The sequence below is a fragment of the Rhinoderma darwinii genome, chromosome 1 (genome assembly GCF_050947455.1).
Source record: "Rhinoderma darwinii isolate aRhiDar2 chromosome 1, aRhiDar2.hap1, whole genome shotgun sequence".
Classification (NCBI taxonomy): domain Eukaryota; kingdom Metazoa; phylum Chordata; class Amphibia; order Anura; family Rhinodermatidae; genus Rhinoderma; species Rhinoderma darwinii.
In genome coordinates this window covers 423637746-423660260 of record NC_134687.1, presented here as the reverse complement: position 1 = coordinate 423660260, position 22515 = coordinate 423637746, and the positions used below count along the sequence as shown (strand labels likewise).

General features: G+C 40.2%; 1 protein-coding gene across 6 annotated transcripts in view; it reads left to right on the top strand.

The window, feature by feature from the left end:
• Positions 1-22515, top strand: part of NF2 (NF2, moesin-ezrin-radixin like (MERLIN) tumor suppressor) — a 184580-nt gene that overhangs the window by 38308 nt on the left and 123757 nt on the right. For all 6 annotated transcript variants that reach the window (XM_075829842.1, XM_075829860.1, XM_075829810.1 and 3 more), the window contains 2 exons: positions 1270-1404; positions 22071-22145. In XM_075829842.1, coding sequence (XP_075685957.1) covers positions 1270-1404; positions 22071-22145 — 210 coding nt within the window. The remainder of the gene's footprint in view (positions 1-1269; positions 1405-22070; positions 22146-22515) is intronic.

Sequence of the window (22515 nt, the reverse complement as noted above, 5' to 3'; positions counted from 1 at the left end):
AAGTACTGGGCTTTACTACGTTTTTGTCACAAATGACCTGGCGCAGTAGTTGGAGAAGCTCCAGCAATAATAGAAAAAGGAGAACGCATATTAACCAAACACAGAGCAGCAAGGCAGAAGTTGGAATAAAGATAGCCCAGCATAGGGGCATAGTAATGAAAGTAACTGCTTACCTTTACCAGAGAAGTAGCAAATCATAGGTATGTCCTATATGTGGGAGATGAGTCAAAGTCCATCCAGTTTTGCAAGGTAGTGTTATAGAATTTAGACAGATCTTTAGTTTCTGCTACCATTATATACACGCGTCGCAGGTGTAGGAGTTTTAGGAGATCGCAGTTGTTGAAAATTAGTTTTATAGTAGTGTTGTAGCTAAATGTATTGCAGGGTCGTAGCTGGACTGCAGGCAGGCTCAAGGATTACTTCAACATAAGGTTTAGAGAAAAAGTGTTTAGAACCTGATGGATCAGGTAAGGCTGGTCGGCTGGTGCAGCGACAAAAGAGCGGTTGGATAATCTAGAAGGTAAATCTAGGTTGCCTATTATTGGGGTTAAAGGTCCGTCTGCTGTGATGAGACTAATGGAGCAAACCCTTTTTAAATGATTTAACGTAAATAAACACGATTGTTTTTAGTTACAACAGGATTTATCTGCATACAGAGGCTGAACATTTAACAGCTGAAAGTTTGTTAGAATTATGTCCAGCCTAGGCAATCCTCTGGGATCTAAATACATAAGCCGTAGCAAAAAGTGCTCTCCTGTCCTGAAAGTTACTACAATGTATCAGTGTAGCCTAAAAATAGCAGCCTGGGGTCCAGAAGATTGGCTAGAAAGCAAAGCACCCGTGTACAGAAATGTCTGTTGTAGATGTTAGAACAGATGTTGCCGACACTGGGTAGACAAAAATAAGTCAACGACTAACATACGTAACTGTCTACGGTGTGGATGCATTGTTACATGGGTGCATGACGTTTATATAAAATGTGTCCGTGTAATGGGGGTGGCCCTTGCAATATGGATGGGTTGCAGGAAGAGTTTACAAAACTTTTATTTCAAGGTCTGGAAGAATCTTGGATAATATGGTCTGTTATCCCAGCTTTTTTTTTTATATGCAGATCACATATAATAGTGATGCAATGGCTTTTGCATAAAGAAATGCCAGATAACCCAGATGGATAATATAAATTTGTTTCTCTTTGTATATTGTTTTTATTTGCTGCAAATTCCCCAATTATTACATTTTCCTTCCATGTCTTGACATTCCAAAACAAAGAACAAGAAAGGCACTGAACTGTTGCTAGGAGTTGATGCCTTGGGCCTTCACATTTATGATCCTGAAAACAGATTGACCCCAAAAACCTCCTTCCCTTGGAATGAAATTCGAAATATCTCTTATAGTGATAAGGAGGTAATACCTTTACTGCATATTTATAAGATGTTTTGGTTAGCTTTATTTGTATTCCTGTTTAATCTTTTGAAATTGGGTATCTATTTTACGTATTTTCCTGCATTTTTCTTATACAACAGATCTGCAATATCCTAATACAAGGAATAAAAAAAAATAATACATCCCTATCTTCAGAGCTATAAATAAATGATTCCTACAACCGTATTTAGAGCCATTTCAGATATAGTACACGACAGCCGCCAATGATCACAGAGAATTCCTTCAGAAATCAATCCTATGTAAAATGGGGAAATTGCGACCAATATCCTTTACCGTTTTTGTTTGGTCTGGATCATCCTTGCTAGACATAAATATCTCTAGTGTTGGTCACACTGAAGTCGTGTGACTTTTATAGGATCCATAATGGCTATGACAGATTTATTATGATCCATCATAACTGTTATTTCAATCCCCATTCACTTATAATCAGGTTTGTATCTGTCTGTTTTTTAACTGGATAAAATATTGCAGCAGGCTATGCTATTCTGATCTTTAAAAAGTAATGGACACCGGACAGAGGAGAACTATCGCAAGTCTTAACCGAGCCTTGTTCCTTTGATACGGTGGTCTTTAACCTGTGACTCCCCAGCTGTTACAAAACGACAACTTCCAGCTTTAGGCCCCATGCACACGAATGTATTTTTGCAGCCGCAATTCACCTACAGATCTGCGGGGGAATTGCGGCCCCATTCATTTGAATGGGCCCATGCACACGACAGCGGTTTCCACGGTCTATGCATGGCCCAGGAGCCTGGACAGCAAAAAGAACAGACATGTCTTGTTAAGGCCGTGTTTTGCGGAACAGGCTCATAGAAATTAATGCACACGGCCATGGCTATGGTCGTGTGCATGAGGCCTTAAGGTTATGCTGGGTTTGTCATTTTGCAATAGCTGGGGAGCAGCAGGTTGAAGGCCACTGCTTTAGTACTATTGCTAATAAAAGTAACGGACACTGGACAGGGAAGAACTAACGCAAGTCTGGACAGAACTTATTCTTTTGGTACAGTGGTCAAAAACCTGTGGCTCTGTTTGGGACCACTACTTTAGTGCTATTCATAATACTCTGTAATTAAAGGGGTTATCCGGGGACCAAAAATTGCATTGCAATAATATATTTATGTGAAACAAAGTCACTCACTAATGTACTTTAATTTAAAATTCTGTACTAAATGGTGGAGTTCAAACCTTGTGAATTGTTCCTGGAGCTTTTCTAATAATAATGATGCTCTGACATAGCCCCGCGTGACTGAGCTCTTGCTTCCTGTGCTGTTTGTGAACATGACCGCAAGGGACTGTGACATTGCCTATTGCTTGAGTCCCGAGCAGAGCATCAGCTAGCGCTTTGCTTGGGACTCCAGCACTGCTCCCGACGTCCATATTTGGTCAATTCAGGGGTTTCTTATCTCTTTAGTTCTCTAGCAGAGCATCAGCTGATGCTCTGCCTGGGGACTCCACAACTTCTGCCGACGTCACTGTCCAAATATGCTGATACTCTGCCCGGGGATTCCAGCCCTGCTCCCGACGTCACTCCATATATGGTCAGTGGCTTCAAGGGTTTCCTATCGCTGAAGTTCCCAAGCAGAGCATCAGCTGAGGCTCTGTTCGGCGACTCCAGTACTGCTGCAGACGTCATTGTCCATATATGGACAGTGACGTTGGCAGAAGTGCTGTAGTCCCCAGTCAAAGCATCAGCTGATGCTCTGCTCGTGAACTCCAGCGATCAGAAACCCCTGAATTGACCAAATATAGACGTCGGGAGCAGTGCTGGAGTCCTGAGCAAAGCGTTAGCTGATTCTCTGCTCGGGACTCAAGCCTTGCGGTCATTTTCACGAACAGCACATGAAGCAAGCCCTTAGTCACGTGGGGCTGTGTCGGAGCGTCCTCATTATTAGAAAAGCTCCAGGGCTTCTGGGAACATTTCACGAGGTTTAAACTGCGCCATTTAGTACAGAATTTTAAATTAAAGTACATTAGTAAGTTACTTCGTTTCACATAAATATATTATTGCAATGCAATTTTTGGTCCTCGGATAACCCCCCTTTAACACCTTCGCGACTGAGCCTGTTTTGGCCTTGCGGACGCAGCCGATTTTTTTTCAAAGCTGACGTGTCACTTTATGTGGTAATAACTTGGGAATGCTTTTACCTAGCCAAGCGATTCTGAGATTGTTTTCTCGTGACATACTGTACTTTATGTTATTGGAAAAATGTGATCAATAACTTCAGTATTTGTTCGTGAAAAACACCAAACTTTGCAAAAATTTGCATTTTTCTAAATTTAAATGTATCTGCTTGTAAATCAGATCGCAAAACCACACAAAATAGTTACTAGTTAACATTTTTCATATGTCTACTTTATGTTTGCTTTGTGTTTTGAACATCCTTTTTTTTTCTAGGACGTTACAAGGCTTAGAACTTTAACAGCAATTTCTCACATTTTCAAGAAAATTTCCAAAACTTATTTTTATAGGTACCAGTTCAGTTCTGAAGTGGCTTTGAGGGCCTTATATATTATAAACCCCCATAAGTCACCCAATTTTAAAAACGGCACACCTCAAAGTATTCAAAACCGCATTTAGAAAGTTTCTTAACCCTTTAGGTGTTTCACAGGAATTAAAGAAAAGTAGAGGGGAAATGTACAAATTTCTTTTTTTTTTTATTTTTTTATTTTTTTTTGTCAGAAAATCAATTTTAATCCATTTTTTTTTCTGTAACACTAAAGGTTTTTACCCGAGAAACACAACTCAATATTTATTGCCCAGATTCTGCAGTATTTAGAAATATCCCACATGTGGCCCTAGTGCGCTAATGTGGTAAAGCACAGGCCTCAGAAGCAAAGGAGCACCTAGAGGATTTTGGGCCCTCATTTTTTTTTATTTTTTTTTATATATTTTAGGCACCATGTCAGGTTTGAAGAGGTCTTGTGGGGCCAAAATAGTGGAAAAGAGACCATTTGGCAAACGACAGCCCTCAAGAAATTTATCAAGGGGTATAGCGCATTTTAACCCCACGGGTTTTTTGCTGAATTTAGTGGAATTCGTCCGTAAAAATGAAAATCTAAATTTTTTCCATTAAAACTTAGAAATTATAAATTTTTACAAGGAATAAAGAAGAAAAAGCACCACAAGATTTGTAAAGCAATTTCTCCTGATTATGGCAATACCACACATGTGGTCATAAACGGCTGTTTGGACACACGGCAGGGCTCAGAAGTGAAGGGGCGCTATTTCGCTTTTGGAGCTCAAGTTTGCTGGATTGGTTTTCGGGTGTCATGTCGCATTTGCAAAGCCCCTACGGGAACAAATCGGATAACTTTTTTTTTTAATTTTTCCGTCAAGAAAGTGACAAAAAATAGCGATTCTGGTATAGTTTTTTTTATGACCGTCACTGAGCGGGATAAATTACATTATATTTTTATAGTTCAGGCTGTTATGGACGTGACGATACCAATTATGAATGTATTTAATTTTTTTTATTTTATTATTTTGAAATGTTAGTTTTTTACCGCTGTGATCCGACCCAATGTTTTCCCCCAGTACTAATGCTGCTAGTAGCAGCCTGTACTGGGAGATGCCGGGCTGCGGGGGAGCACCTGTGTGCTCTGTTAGGAGCACGCGTAGATTAACGGCCTGCAGGCACAAGGACCAGCGCTGCAGCCCATTAATCTACGTGGGGTGGTCGGGAAGGGGTTAAGGTGTATAGCTCATTATTTATCCAGTGTGTTTTGTATTTGTAAATGTTAGTAAGAATTTGACCCTTTAGAAAATTTAAAATATTAACCCTTTCATGACTATGGGTCATTGAATACCCCGTGTCCAGGTAAAATTTTCCATTTCCGATATGCACTTCTTTAACCCCTTCCCTCTTTAGTCACTTTTGACCTTCCTAACAGAGCCTCATTTTTTAAATCCGACATGTTTCACTTTTATGTGGTAATAACTTCGGAATGCTTTCACCTATCCAAGCGATTCTGAGATTGTTTTCTCGTGACACATTGGACTTTATGTTACTGGCAAAATTTGCTCGATGCATTCAGTATTTAAATGTGAAAAACACCAAAATTTAGTGAAAAATTGCAAAAATTAAAATTTTTCTCAATTTCAATGTATCTGCTTGTAAGACAGGCAGTTATACCACACATAATAATCGTTAATTAACATCCCCCACATGCCCACATGTCTACTTTAGATTGGCATAGTTTTTTGAACATCCTTTTATATTTCCAGGACGTTACGAGGCTTAGAACTTTAGCAGCAATTTCTCACATTTTCAAGAAAATTTAAAAATGCTATTTTTACAGGGGCCAGTTCAGTTGTGAAGTGGCTTTTAGGGCCTTCTATATTAAAAACCTCCAAAAAGTCACCCCATTTTAAAAACTCCACCCCTCAAAGTATTCAAAACAGCATTTAGAAAGTTTCTTAACCCTTTAGACGTTTCACAGGAATGAAACCAAACTAGAGGTGAAATTTCCAAATTTCATTTTTTGTTGTTGCAGAAATTTATTTTTAATCCATTTTTTTTGTAACACAAAGTTTTACCAGAGAAAAGCAACTCAATATTTATTGCCCATGTTCTGCAGTTTTAGGAAATATCCCACATGTGGCTCTAGTGTGCTTATGGACTGAAGCACCGGCCTCAGAAGTAAAGGAGCACCTAGTGGATTTTGAACACTCCTTTCTATTAGAATATATTTTAGGCACCATGTCCGCTTTGAAGAGCTCTTGTGGTACCAAAACAGTGGAAACCCCCCAAAAGTGACCCCATGTGGTAAACTACACCCCTCGAGGAAATTATCTAGGTGTATAGTGAGCATTTTGACCGGACAGTTTTTTTTTTTGCAGAAATTTTTGGAAGTAGGCCATGAAAATGAAAATCGACAGTCTTTCAAATAAAATGTAGGTTTAGCTAATTTTTTTTAATTACCAAAAGGACTAAAGGAGAAAAAGCACTGCAACATTTGTAGAGCAATTTCTCCCGAGTAAAACAGTACCCCACATTTGGTCATAAACGGCTGTTTGGACACACGGCAGGGCTTAGAATGTAAAGAGCGCCATTTTTGCTTTTGGAGCTCAAATTTAACAGGAATGATTTTCGGAGGCCTTGTCGCATTTGCAAAGCCCCTGAGGGACCAAAACAGTGGAAACCCCCCACAAGTGGCCCCATTTTGGAAACTGCACCCCTTGAAGAATTCATCTACGGGTATAGTGATCATTTTGACCCCACAGGTGTTTCATAAAATGTATTAGAATTGGGCAGTGAAAATAAAAACAATCCTTTTTCTTCAATAAGATGTAGCTTTAGCTCAAAATGTTTCATTTTCTCAACAAATAAAGGAAAAAAAGAACCCCAACATTTGTAAAGCAACTTCTCCCGAGTACGGCCATACCCCATATGTGGTCATAAACGGCTGTTTGGGCATACGGCAGGGCTCAGAAGAGAAGAAGCGGCATTTGGCTTTTGGAGCACAGATTTTGCTGGATTGGTTTCTTGACACCATGTCGCTTTTGCAAAGCCCCTAAGGTACCAGTACAGTGGAAACTACCCAAAAGGGACTCCATTTGTGATACTACACCCCTTGAGGAATTAATCTAGGGGTGTAGTGAGCATTTTGACCCCACAGCTGTTTCATAGATTTTAATTGAATTGGGCAGTGAAAATAAAAATTTTAGTGCAAAATTTTTCATTTTCTCAAAAAATAAAGCAGTAAAAGAACCCCAACATTTGTTAAGCAATTTTTTCCGAGTATGGCAATACCCCATATGTGGTTATAAACTAATTTTTGGGAGCACGGCAGGGCTCAGAAGAGAACGGGTGCCATTTGGCTTTCGGACTACAGATTTTGCTTCATTGGTTTCTGGTCGCTATGTAGCATTTGCAAAACCCCTGTGGGACTAAAACAGGGGAAACCCCCCAAAAGTGACCCCCATTTTGGAAACTATACCCCTCAAGGTATTCACCTAGGTGTGTAGTGAGCATGTTAACCCCCGCAGGTGTTTTGCATAAATTAGTGTGTACTCGATATTGCAGAGTAAAAATTGGATTTTTCAATAGATATGCCAATATGTGGTGCCCAGCTTGTGCCACCATAGCAAGACAGCTCTCTAATTATTATGCTGTGTTTCCCAGTTTTAGAATCACCCTACATGTGACCCTAATCTTTTGCCTGGACATTTGACAGGGCCCAGTATTGAAAGAGTACCATGTGAAATTGAGGCCTAATTTGGCGATTTACACAGAATTGGTTCACAATTGCAGAGGCTCAGATGGGAAATAATAAAAGAAACCCCCCCCGATGTGACCCCATTTTAGAAACTACACTCCTCAAGGCATTTATTAAGGGGTGTAGTGAGCATTTTCACCCCGCAGGTATTTACCATAAATAAATGCGCTGCGTATGGTGCAAAGTAAAAATCTTCATTTTGCCCCAGAAGTATGTTGTGCCCAGCTTATGCCACTGGAGACACACACCCCAAAAATTGTTAAAAGGGTTCTCCCAGATATGGCGGTGCCATATATGTTGAGGTAAACTGCTGTTTGGGCACACTGTAGGGCTCAGATGGATGGGAGCGCCATTTGGCTTTTGGAGCGTGGATTTTGCTTGGTGGTAGTTTTGTTTGAGTATTACTGGTGTTTCCGTTTATAATGTGGGGAGACGTGTAAGCTGGGCAGAGAACATCAGGGGGATAGTCAGGTGGTATAATAATGGGGTAAACCATAAATAATCCATAGATGTGTGTTACGCTGTGAAGCAATCATTTCTGCACAGGCCGGTATCGCACTGATAAATGGTGTCTTTACTTATCCCCTTTTTGGTCCACACTCCGCACCTTTGCAGTTTGGGGAATTTTGCTAGGAAGTGTTCTCCTGGTATATAATACGGGCACCCTCGCTTCTAGCAGATCTGTTTGGGCCCCACCCTTCCTGGTTCCCTAATTTTAGGGCCCCGATAAATCGCCTCTTGAAACAGACGAAATGTTCCCCTCTAATCTGCACAACTGCATATTTTTTATTTCCTGACTTATGGAAGCCTTAACTAATTTTATTTTTTCATAGACGTCGTGGTATGAGGGCTGTTTTTTTGCGGGGCGAGCTGTAGTTTATTATTGGTGCCGTTTTGGGGTATATGCGACTTTTTGATCACTTTTTATCCTAGTTTTTTGACAAGCAAGGTGACCCAAAAACTGCAATTCTGGCATAGTTTTATTTTTTATTGTTTTTTTTTTTATGCAGCGTTCACCATGCGTTAAAAATTACATGTTCACTTTATTCTGCGGGACAGTACGATTCCGGCGATACCTAATTTATAGCACTTTTTTATGTTTTACAACTTTTTGCACAATCAAATTACTTTTGTAAAAGAATGTATTTTTTCTGTCGGCATGTTGTGAGAACCATAACGTTTTAACTTTTTAATCGACGGAGCTGTATGAGGGCTTGTTTTTTGCGAGACGAGCTATAGTTTTTATAGGCACCATTTTTGGATACATGCGACTTTTTGATCACTTTTTGTTTCAATTTGTGTAGGGCAAAGTGACCGAAAAACAAAAGTTCTGGCAATAGATTTTTACTTTTTTTTTTACGCCGTTCACCGCGTGGAATAAAGAACATAATGTTTTTATAGTTTAGGCCGTTACGGTATGGTTTATTAATTTTTTTTCAATAATAAAGGACTTGATAAGGGAAAAAAGGCGATTTGTGTTTTATTTTATTCAATTTTTTACAACTTTTTTTTACACTTCACTTTAGTCCCACTAGGGGACTTGAAGGTCCAACTGTCAAGAGTTTTTTTTTTTTAATACATTGCACTACCTACGTGGTGCAATGTATTAGATCTGTCAGTCATTCACTGACAGCAAGCCGATTAGGCTTCGCTTCCGAGTGGGGCCTAATCGGCTTCCGTAATGGCAAACAGGAGGCCATTGTTAGGTCTCCTGGTGTCATAATTGCAGTCGTGCGATTGCAGGGCATAACTGCCGATCTGCTAGCAACCACAAAGATGCAGCGATCACATCCGATCGCAGCATCTGAGGGGTTAATTGCAGGGATCAGAGCTAGCTCCGGTTCCTGCCGTTACAGGTGGATGTCAGCTGTAACATACAGCTGATATCCACCGCTGATGACGCCGAGATGCCGGCTCATCTCCTGAGCCGGCGGCTACGGAAGCCCTTCAGGCCCCGACTCCGGGCGGGGGCTGAAAGTTTTCTGTGCTAGGCACACCGGGAGGCCAGTATTAGGCCTCCGGTTGCCATTGCAGCCTCCGACACCCCGGCAATTTAATTGCTGGGGTGTCGATGAGCTGCAAACACCTTAAATGTAGCCATCGCTTTTGACGGCTGCATTTAAGGGGTTAATGGCGGGGATCGAAGCTAACTTTGGTCCCCGCCGTTAAAGCAGGATGTCAGCTGTCATACAGCTGACATCCGGGGATGATGGCACTGACTCCGCTTCTGAGCCGGTGCCAAGCATTTGTCGTAAGTATACAACATTTTGCGGGAAGCACTGGCTTTCCATGTCGTATACTTACGACAAATGTCAGGAAGGGGTTAAACGATAATATCTTTGCAACCGCTTTGAATATTACAACTATTTTTACTTTTTTACAAGGCTCATTATTATGAGCAGACAAATCACAAAAAAATGGAAAAAAATAAAAATTTGTATATATATTTCTTTATCCACACTGTCACCCTGCATCACTGTGAGCAGATAAGAGGGCTATAAGGCTATATTCACACGACGTGAAAAAAAGGGCAGTTAAGGCCTCATGCACACGTAAATACGGGTCCGGTGTCACACGTATTCGACCCGTTTTGCACCAGTATTTACGAACCCGTGCCCGTAAATATGGGTCCGGTGTCACCCACATTCCACCCGTATTTACGGGCATGTTTTTGACGGCAAAATAGCACTGCACTAATCGGCAGCCCCTTCTCTCTATCAGTGCAGGATAGAGAGAAGGGACAGCCCTTTCTGTAATAAAAGTTAAAGAAATTCATACTTACCCGGCCGTTGTCTTGGTGACGCGTCCCTCTCTTCACATCCAGCCCGACATCCCTGGATGACGCGGCAGTCCATGTGACCGCTGCAGCGTGTGATTGACCTGTGATTGGCTGCAGCGGTCACATGGCCTGAAACGTCATCCAGGACGTCGGGCCAGATGTCGAGAGGGACGCGTCACCAAGGCAACGGGCGGGAGACCGGACTGGAGGAAGCAGGAAGTTCTCGGTTAGTATGAACGTCTTTTATTTTTATTTTTTACAGGTTTATACTGATCGGTAGTCACTGTCCAGGGTGCTGAAAGAGTTACTGCCGATCAGTTAACTCTTTCAGCTCCCTGGACAGTGACTATTTACTGACGTCGCTTAGCAACGCTGCCGTAATGACGGGTGCACACATGTAGCCACCCGTCATTACGAGAGCTCCATAGACTTCTATGGACTGTCCGTGCCGTTATTACGGCCTGAAATAGGACATGTTCTATCTTTTTCAACGGCACGGGCACCTTCCCGTGAGAAAACGGGAAGGCACCCGTCGCCAATAGAAGTCTATGAGCCCGTTATTACGGGTCGTAATTACGACAAGTAATAACGGGAGTTTTTACGGTCGTGTGTATGAGGCCTAACCGATCAACTGTCAGTTTTTCATGGTTGTTTTGCATCAATGACTCAAAATTTTAATCCATTTCCCGGCCGTCTGACCGTTGTTTTTCACCGACATTTGCCATCCATTTTTCATGAACGTTAAAAAAAATTATTAATTTTATTCGTTTTTTTTTGTTGCAGCCTTCTGAAAACACAACAGTGCGCATGTAATTAGTGATGCAATAACACTGCAGATAGCGCCACTTCCCCTGTAGATAGTGCCACTCCCCCTGTATGTAGCAGCAGCCCCCCCCCCTGTAATTGGCACCCCCTTCCTGTTAATAGCACCACTGTAGCTCCCTGTAGCGGGGGAGCATCTAGCCGGGGAGTCCACTCCTAGAGGGAGCCCCTGATGTCTCTGTCCATATATGGCGAGTGAGGTTAGGGGCCTTCTCTAAAAGTGGAATTCCCTGCTTCAGCGTCCCCTGATTCCAAGCCAGGGGCTTCTCCGGTAGTGGAATCCCCAGTGCTATCTACAGGGGGGGCACGATTTACAGCGAGGATGGAGAGACGTCGAAGGCTTCCCTCTAGGAGGGGAATCCCCAGCCAGAGAGCTGGCCGGGGATTCTACTCCTAGAGGGAGCTTGGGTAACGCTATCTGCAGGGGGGGTTTGTGCTATCTACAGTGGGGGGTGTAGTCCGGGGCTCTTAAAGCCCTGGCAGACATGAGAGTGCAGCGCTGCACACACGGAAGCAGCACTGCACTGATTAAACCCCGTTCAAGTCTGTCAACGTTTATACACATGGCAACTGCAAGGGGCATCGGCAGTTGGAACGTATATAGCCGTATGGTAGTCGTGACGGGGTTAAAAACTTACACCAGTAGTTATGCTTTATTTTTTCACAGTATATGTAATATAATTATTTTGAATGTGCTGAATAGCTCTTTCACTTGGCTATCCAGAAGGCTGGAAATGCAAGTTTTGTCAGGGAGAAGACGTTCACCTCCACTCATCTGATCCCCGCCGTTTCAGAGATCTATGGGGGTATTCATAAAAGCGCCTCCTTCAGCCCGGAAGCACATTTTAGATCTCAAGCAGCGCAGTTATTTCTTCTACAGGCTTCTGGGCAGTTAATGACATCCGCTGCTCAGGACCAGAACATTCTACCATGCTGAAGGAACTGCCCGTATGAAGGCTCTGTGGAACAGTAGGGTCCAGGGTAATATAACGTTTGGGAAGGGGGGGGAGGTTTCCTAGAAGGTCCCTTTAAATTTAAAATATAGTATGTAGTGCAGTTAAAATAAAGATATATATTTTTAACAGCATTTTGAGTTTAAATACAGCTACCCTTGTAGGCCTACCTGCACATATTAACCCCTTCCTGACATCCGCCGTATATATACGGTGCTGTCGGGAAGGGATTCTTGCAATGCACAGTACTATTACGTCGTGGTGATAGTGCGGGCTGTAAGTTACAGCTAACACCCTGCTGTAAGGGCTCAATAGAGATCGCAGCATCTGAGGGGTGTTTACCCACTTGTCACCCCAGCGATGCACTGGCTGGGGTGCCGATGGTTGCTATGGCAACCGAAGGCCTAACGATGGCCTCCGTTTGCCTTGTACGGACGCCTATGAGGACCCGCCTCTGGCAGGTCTTCATGGGCTTGCTGTCAGTGTATGACTGACAGCTCTAATACACTGCACTATGTATGTAGTGCAGTGTATTAGAATAGCGCTCAGAGGTATAGGCCTTCAAGTCCCCTAGTGGGAGAAAAAAAAAAGTTAATAAAAATGTTGTCAAAAAAAATACGTTTCAAGTTAAAACCTAAATCGTCTTTTATTATTGAAAAAACGTAACAAAAAAACCTATAAAGAATTAGTATTGCCGTGTCTGTAACGACCCAAACTATAAAACTATTACGTAATTTATACTGCACGGTGAATGTCGTTAAAAAAAAATATATATGAAAAGCGCCAGAATCGCTGTTTTTAGGTCACGTCTCCCCCCAAAAATGGAATAAAAGGTGATCAAAAAAAATCACATTTACCCCAAAATGGTACCAATCAAAACGACAGCTCGTCCCTCAAAAAATCCTTGATAAAGCTTTGACCAAGCAAAAAGAAAAAAAGTTATGGGTCTTAGAATATGGCGACACAGAAAACAAATGTTTTATTTTTTAATTTTTTTTAAAAGAAAGTGATTTATATTTTTAAAAGCTGCAATGCATGAAAAAAACAATATAAATTTGGTATTGCCACTTTTTTCATTTTGTTTTTAAAGAATCTTTATTTCTAGCTAGGATAACTATAGCCATGCACTGGATGGCGGATATTTCTCCATCAGTATCATCATGGAAGTCACTTGTTAATAATAATCTTACCTACGAGCAATTCGTATATTATCACCGAGGGTGCCCTGACAAATTTCATAAGATCTTGGCTCAGTAGTTCACTACCTTTGACATACCTAATGATGAATCCCTCTCTGTAATTCCACTTTAATTCCTTGACTTCTTAACCCCTTCACGACCAGTCCACGTAGATTAACGGGCTGCAGTGCTGGGCTTTTGTCCTGCAGCCCGTTAATCTACGTGGTGTCAGAACAGAGTGTACAGCGCTCTCCCTATGCCCTGAATCTCTCAGCACACGCTGCTACTAGCAGCATTAGTGCTGAGAGAAGACATCAGGACCGGATTGGTGCCAGTCCTGATGACGTGATCACCATGATAAATCTATCCTGGTGTTCACAGCAAAGTTTGTTGCAGCAACAAACTTTCGTGCTGTTTGTTACAATGTTTCTCCTCCCTCCCTGTCAGATCGTTCTGAGACAGTGAGAGAGAAGCAGCACTGTGCCGAGCAGCTGCTGTGTGTCTCGCATAAAGACACACCAACTGTGAAAAAGACACAAAAACCACCTCCACATACATAATTTAGTGTAGGCAGCTAGTTATAGTTTAGGTAGTCTGTTAGGTAGATAGTTTAGATAGAGCAGTTAATTAATTAGGGCTTATAATGTATATATATCTATAAAATCACATATATATATATATATATATATTTATATACTGTATGTATGTGTGTATGTATATATATATATATATATGTATACACACGTAATATATATTATATATAGACATATATTTGAAATTTGTTAATAAAAATTTATAATTAGGGATGTTATATCTATAACATCATGTCAAACATATGTCTCATGGGACTGTACAGTCTATGGGTTAAGTCGCCAGCAAGTGCGGTTAAATTTATTCGACTCCCCAGTAATGATAGAAACTCCAAATATCAGATTAAGCACAAGAGAAAGAAAGAGTCAGAAACTATCAATAAATGTAAATTTGCCAAATGGCATAGAAAAATATATATTTTATTGGACAATACAAGTAACACGATTAAAAATAGACTACAAATCAAAAAAGACTGTATATCTCCAAAAGTATGGGAGAGGAACATGGGTCATATAGGTAAAACAATACAAACAACAGTTTATATCAGTGGTTGTTAGTTTATAACAGTGGTTCTAAACGATTTGCAAACGATAGATACAGAGAAAATGAGGGTTAATTATAACCATACACAATACCGGTACATATCAGCAAAGAGCGATTGGTCTAGTAACAGGCATGAAAAAGATAAGGAACCTAGTAGTTAGGCATAGAAAATCTCAGTACGACAAAACCTGCTGTCTAAGTAGACATTAATGGACATAAGTGTTTAGCAACTAAACCTATCGCAAGCTTAAAGAAGTAAATGTATCAATCAATAGTCGTATATTTAAGGTTGCAAAAGAAACACCGCTAGTACTGACCCATATCGTTCCAGGAATATGGTGACTCCCAGAAGTGGAGAAACCCCAACGCGCGTTTCGCGTGGATGGCTTTTTCAAGGGGTATTTACCTCTATGACCCATGTTCCTCTCCCATACTTTTGGAGATATACAGTCTTTTTTGATTTGTAGTCTATTTTTAATCGTGTTACTTGTATTGTCCAATAAAATATATATTTTTCTATGCCATTTGGCAAATTTACATTTATTGATAGTTTCTGACTCTTTCTTTCTCTTGTGCTTAATCTATAACATCATATAGATATATACGTACATGTAATATATATGCATACACACGTATACTTATATAAATCTCTTCATATAATTTACACGTAAATTCTAAATACATTGATTCATTGTTAGGGCTGTTCATAAATGTATTATTTATTAGAGTTGTCATAATTTAGTTGTGATTTAATAAATTACATATATATCTATAATGTGGTATAGATATACGCACACGTAATACATATATACAAACATTCATATAAATTAATAATTTTATTCTACATGTCAAATAATTGATTTGTTCGGGTCGTTCATAAAGGTATTAATTATTAGTCGTTCAACAATTGATTAGTTGTAAAGATTCAATTGATTATATACACTACCGTTCAAAAGTTTAGAGTCACTTAGAAATTTCCTTATTTTTGAAAGAAAAGCACAGTTTTTTTTAATGAAGATAACATTAAATTAATCAGAAATACACTCTATACATTGATAATGTGCTAAATGACTATTCTAGCTGCAAACGTCTGGTTTTTAATGCAATATCTACATAGGTGTAGAGAGGCCCATTTCCAGCAACCATCACTACAGTGTTCTAATGGTACATTGTGTTTGCTAACTGTGTTAGAAGGCTAATGGATGATTAGAAACCCCTTGAAAACCCTTGTGCAATTATGTTAGCACCGCTGTAAACAATTTTGCTGTTTAGAGGAGCTATAAAACACCTTCCTTTGAGCTAGTTGAGAATCTGGAGCATTACATTTGATTAAACTCTCAAAATGGCTAGAAAAAGAGAGCTTTCATGTGAAACTCGACAGTCTATTCTTGTTCTTAGAAATGAAGGCTATTCCATGCGAGAAATTGCCAAGAAACTGCAGATTTCCTACAACGGTGTGTACTACTCCCTTCAGAGTACAGCACAAACAGGCTCTAACCAGAGTAGAAAGAGAAGTGGGAGGCCCCGCTGCACAACTGAGCAACAAGACAAGTACATTAGAGTCTCTAGTTTGAGAAATAGACGCCTCACAGGTCTTCAACTGGCAGCTTCATTAAATAGTACCCGCAAAACGCCAGTGTCCACGTCTACAGTGAAGAGGCGACTCCGGAATGCTGGACTTCTGGGCAGAGTGGCAAAGAAAAAGATTATAGAATAAAGGAAAAGATTAATATGGGCAAAAGCACACAGACATTGGACAGAGGAAGATTGGAAAAAAGTGTCATGGACAGACTAATCAAAGTTTGAGGTGTTTGGATCACACAGAAGAACATTTGTGAGACGCAGAACAACAAAAGATGCTGGAAGAGTGCCTGACGCCATCTGTCAAGCATGGTAGAGGTAATGTGATAGTCTGGGGTTGCTTTGGTGCTGGTAAAGTGGGAGATTTGTACAAGGTAAAAGGGATTTTGAATAAGGAAGGCTATCACTCCATTTTGCAACGCCATGCCATACCCTGTGGACAGCGCTTCATTGGAGCCAATTTCATCCTACAACAGGACAATGACCCAAAGCACACCTCCAAATTATGCAAGAACTATTTAGGGAAGAAGCAGGCAGCTGGTATTCTATCTGTAATGGAGTGGCCAGCGCACTCACCAGATCTCAACCCCATAGAGCTGTTGTGGGAGCAGCTTGACCGTATGGTACGCAAGAAGTGCCCATCAAGCCAATCCAACTTGTTGGAGGGGCTTCTGAAAGCATGGGGTGAAATTTCTCCCGATTTTACCTCAGCAAATTAACAGCTAGAATGCCAAAGGTCTGCAATGCTGTAATTGCTGCAAATGGAGCATTCTTTGACGAAGGCAAAGTTTGAAGGAGAAAATTATTATTTCAAATAAAAATCATTATTTCTAACCTTGTCAATGTCTTGACTATATTTTCTAGTCATTTTGCAACTCATTTGATAAATTTAAGTGTGAGTTCTCATCGAAAACACAAAATTGTCTGGGTGACCCCAAACTTTTGAACGGTAGTGTATGTATAAGTAATATATACATATACACACACACACATTTAGATAAAATAATGTATTCCTATATTTCACAGTTCTATTAATTCTAGATACTAATTGATTGTTAGGGTCGTTTATAAATGTATTGATCAATTGATTAGTGGACTTTTTCTTTGTTACTTTTATTAAAATTTTTACAAAAATGTGTTATAAAAAAAAACTAACAAAAAAAAATGGCACGCAAGTTATATACCGCTGAAGAGGCATTTACTCGCTTGGATTCTGATAGTGAATGTCACTTTTGGGGGGGGGTTCCGCTGTTTTGGTCTCTCCAGGGCGTTGCAAGTGCGACATGGCACCGAAAACCATTATAGCAAAATTTGAGCTCCAAAAGCCAAATGGTGCTCCTTCCCTTCTGAGGGCTGTCGTGTGTTCAAACATAAGTTTATGACCACATATGGGGTATTGCCGTAATCAGGAGAAATTTCTTTACAAATGTTGGGGTGCTTTTCCTCCTTTTATTCCTTGCAAAAATTTAAAATGTCTGTTTCTTCAGAAGAATAGTAGATTTTCATTTTCACAGACTAATTCCAATAAATTCAGCAAAACACCTGTGGGGATAAAATGCTCACTATACCCCTAGATAAATTCCTTGAGGGGTGTAGTTTCCAAAATGGGGTCACTTTTGGGGGGGGGGGGTGGTTTCCACTGTTTAGGCACCACAAGGCCTCTTCAAACCAGACATGGAGCCTAAAATATATTGTAATAAAAAGGAGGCTTCAAAATCCAGCAGGTGCACCTTTGCTTGTGAGGCCTGTGTTTCAATCCAGTAGCCCACTAGGGCCACATGTGGGATATTTCTAAAAACTGCAGAATCTGGGTAATAAATATTGAGTTGCGTTTCTCATGTAAAACCTTCTGTGTTACAGAAATTTTTCTATTACAAATGAATTTATGCAAAAAAAAATTACATTTGTAAATTACACCTCTACTTTGCTTTAATTCCTGTGAAACACCTAAAGGGTTAATAAACTTTCTAAATGCTGTTTTGAATACTTTGAGGGGTGCAGTTTTTAAAATGGGGTGATTTATGGAGAGTTTCTAATATATAAGGCCCTCAAAGCCACTTCAGAACTGAACTGGTCCCTGAAAAAATAGGTTTTGGAAATTTCTTGAAAAGTACTAAGCCTTGTAACGTCCTAGAAAAATAAAAGGACGTTCAAAAAACTATGCAAACAAAGTAGACATATAGAAAATGTTAACTAGTAACTATTGTGTGTAGTATTAATATCTGTTTTGCAAGCATTCAAATTTAGAAAAATGCAATTTCTTGCAAATTTTCTCTCAATTTTGGTATTTTTCACAAATAAATACTGCATTTATCGACCAAATTTTTTCACAGACGTAAAGTACAATATGTCACGAGAAAACAATCTCCAAATCGCTTGGAAAGGTAAAAGCATTCCCAAGCTATTACCACATAAACTAACATATATGTCAGATTTGAAAAAATCACCTGCATCCACAAGGCCAAAACAGGCTGTGTCCTGAAGGGGTTAATGAGCTGAGACATGACTTCCTTGATTGCTCTGAAATGCGACATAGGCGACTCGTTCTGTTCACTTGTTTACATTTAACATCTAAGAAATTATTTTGTATGTATCCTTGTATTTCATTGTGTGATTTGGTGACTGAATAAATTGTATTTCTGTAAAGGATCTGCCAGGCACAGCTTCGGGGTTAACGCCCATAGATAATCAGTCTGCACCTGCTTCTATGTCTGTGAGACTGACTCCATCTTCCACCACTCAGGGTGGCAGGCTTAGGAGTGGGAGAACCTAGCACAGCCTGGCCAGACGGAGCTAGCTTCCGCCCTCTCTCTATTTATACCTGCCTTTCCTGTTCCTCCTTCGCTTGTGATTCTTCTCGTTTGCTTTCCTGGCCCTGCTGCAGCTTCTTGTACCATTGTCCTTGCTTCATATTGACCCCGGCTTGCTGACTACTCTCCTGCTCTGCGTTTGGCACCTCGTACTCTCCTGGTTTGACTCGGCTTGTTCACTTCTCTTGTTGCTCACGGTTTTGCCGTGGGCAACTGCCCTTTCTCCCCCTAGCTCTGTGTACCCTTGTCTGTTTGTCTGTCGTGCACTTATTGAGCGTAGGGACAGTCGCCCAGTTGTACCCCGTCGCCTAGGGCGGGTCGTTGCAAGTAGGCAGGGACTGAGTGGTGGGTAGATTAGGGCTCACTTGTCTGTCTCCCCACCCCCGTCATTACAATTTCCTAGTTATGTATATATGTATACTCCTGCTGTTTTTTCTTTTTATGCTCACATTGCTATTACTGTTATTATAATCTTATCCAATTGCCATAATACTTTGTTTGCAATATCTTGAATAAAATGAATTTGTAAAAAAATTTGGTATCGCCGTAATCCTATCAACCCACAGAGTAAAGTTATCATGTAATTTATGGTGCACGATGAATGGCGGAAAAAAAAATAAAAATTCCGGAATTGCTTGTTTTTGGTCATTTCCTCTTGCAAAAAAATAAAAAGTGATCATAAAATCTTGTGTCCCAAAATGTTACCAATGAAATCTACAGCTTGTCTCGCAAAAAAACAAGCCATCAATCGAAAAATAAAAAAAGTTATGGCACTAGTAATGTGGTGATGAAAAAACATTCCGATGTGCAGGCCGGAGGTGAACATTCCTTCAGTTTCAGGAACCTAGTATTTAGGAACTAGGAAGGGAAGGGACATAGCACATCTGCTGGAAGCGCAGGCACCCGTATTCTACCAGGGAAACACTTTCCCAGCAAAATTTCCCAAACTACAAAGGAGGAAAAATCCCTAAAAGGGTCAGTGTTACAATAGGATAAGAAAGGACACCACTTATCAGTGCGACACTGGCCTGTGCATAACGGCTTGCTTCACAGCGTGCCACACATCCTATGGATAGTTTTATTATTCACCCCATTATTATACCCTCTTATTATGCCCTGATGTACTCTGCACAGATTACATGCACCCCCACATTATAAACTGAAATACCAGCAAAACCCCAAAAAAAACACTACCAAGCAAAATACACGCTCTAAATGGCGGTCCTTGTCTTCTAAGCCCTACAGTGTGCCCAAACGGCCGTTTATGTCCACATGTAAGGCATTGCCATACCCGGGAGAACCCGCTTAACAATTCATGGGGTAAGATTCTCCAGTGGCACAAGCTGGGCACAATATATTGAGCGGTGAGATGGCAGATCAGTGGAAAAATTGCAATTTTCACTTTGCATCATCCACTGCGTATCAATCTGAAAGACACCTGTAGGATCTAAATGCTCACTACACCCCTTGGCCTTTAGGGGTTTCCAAAATGGGGTCACTTTTTTTTTTTTTTTTTTTGGTACATCAGGGGTTTTGCAAATGCGACATGGCGTCCACAAACCATGCCAGCAAAATCTACGCTCAAAGGCAAATACCACTCCTTTTCTTCTGAACCCTCCCATATGTCCAGCAGTTTATGACCACGTATAAGGTATTACCATACTCGGGAGATATTGCTTTACAAATGTTGGGGTGCTTTTTCTTCTTTAGAGCTTGTGGAAATAAAAAAAAATATGTTAAACCTACATTTTATTGGAAAAAATTAAGATTTTCATTTTCACCGCTTACTTCGAATGCAAAAAAATCGTTGGGGTCAAAATGCATACTATGCCCGTAGATTTCCTTAAGAGGTTTAGTTTCCAAAATTGGCTCACTTGGAGGGGGGCTTCCAGGGTTTTGGCCCCTTAGGGGCGTTGCAAATGCAATATGGCCTCCGCAAACCATTCCAGCTAAATTTTGAGCTCCAAATGGCGCTCCTTCCCTTCTGAGCTCTGCCGTGTGTCCAAACAGCCCTTTATGACCACATATGAAGTATTGCTGTACTCGTTAGAAATTGTTTTACAAATATTGGGGGTGCTTTTATTCACCTTTTTAGTCCTTGTGGAAATAAAAACATTCTACGTTTTATTGGGGAAACATTTATTTTTATTTTTTTTTCATTTCTACAGCCCAATTCTAATAAAATCTATGAAACACCTGTGGGTTCAAAATGCTCACTACACACCTAGATAAATTCCTTGTGGGGTGTAGTTTCCAAAAAAGGGTATTTTTTGGGGCGTTTCCTTTTTGTTTCGGCATCGCAACACCTCTTGTAACCTGACATGTAATCTGAAATATCTAATAAAAATCCTCTAGGTGCTACTTTGCTTCTGAGGCGTGCTTCAGTCCATTAGTACACTAGGCCCATGTGTGGGATATTTATAAAAACTGTTGAATCTGGGTTATACATTTTAGCTGTATTTCTCTGGTAAATCCTTCTGTTACAGAATTTTTTTTAGTAAAATGAATTTCTTTTTTTTTAAAAATGTACATTTCTAAACTTCACCTCCACATTGCTTTTAATTCCTGTGAAACGCCTAAAGGGTTAAGAAACGTTCTAAATGCCGTTTAGAATACTTTGAGGGGTGCAGTTTTTGAAATGGGTTGATTTATGAGGAGTTTCTAATATATAGGGCCCTCAAAGCCACTTCAGATCTGAACTGGTCCCTAAAGAATAGCCTTTTGTAATTTTCTTGAAAATGTGAGAAATTGCTGCTAAAATAATAAGCCTTGTAACATCCTAGAAAAATAAAAGGATGTTAAAAAAAAATTATCTCAACATAAAGTAGACCTATGGGAAATGTTAATTAGCAACTATTTTGTGTGGTATTACCTTCTGTCTTACAAGCAGATGCATTTAAATTGATAAAAATGCAAATTTTTGTGGTTTTTCGCTAAACTTTGGTGTTTTTCACAATTAAATACTGAATGTAACGACCACATTTTACCACTAATACAAAGTCCAATGTGTCACGAGAAAACAATCTCAGAATCACTTGGATAGGTAAAAGCATTCCCAAGTTATTACCACATAAAGTGACCCATGTCAGATTCGAAAAATAAGGCTCTGTCAGGAAGGTTAATTGTATTTTTTCATTATTTTTTATTTCAGTTTACCATCAAACCACTTGATAAGAAGATTGACGTCTTTAAATTTAACTCCTCGAAGCTGCGAGTGAACAAGCTGGTGAGTTATTAGGTTACGTGTTAAAGTGTAACTAAACTTTTATTGACCTGTCAGAAGTTTTGATCGGTGGGGGCCCGAGCACTGAGCCCATCCACCGATCACTAAAACGAAGCAGCAGAATCGTTCACGTAAGTGCTGTGCCGCTTCGTGGCACAGTGCTCACCGAGCGCTTCTGCTGCTTTTGTTTTATCAATTGGTGGCATCTCCGTGCTCGGACCCCCACTGATCAAAACTTCTGACTTGTCACTATAGAATGTTAAAAGTTTTTAGTTACCCTATAATGATTTATAATATTTACGTTTAGATTTACCCGTTTTGCATTATCACGGTTTTTGTTTTTTTTAACTGTTTATTGAATAGAGTTTGGTAC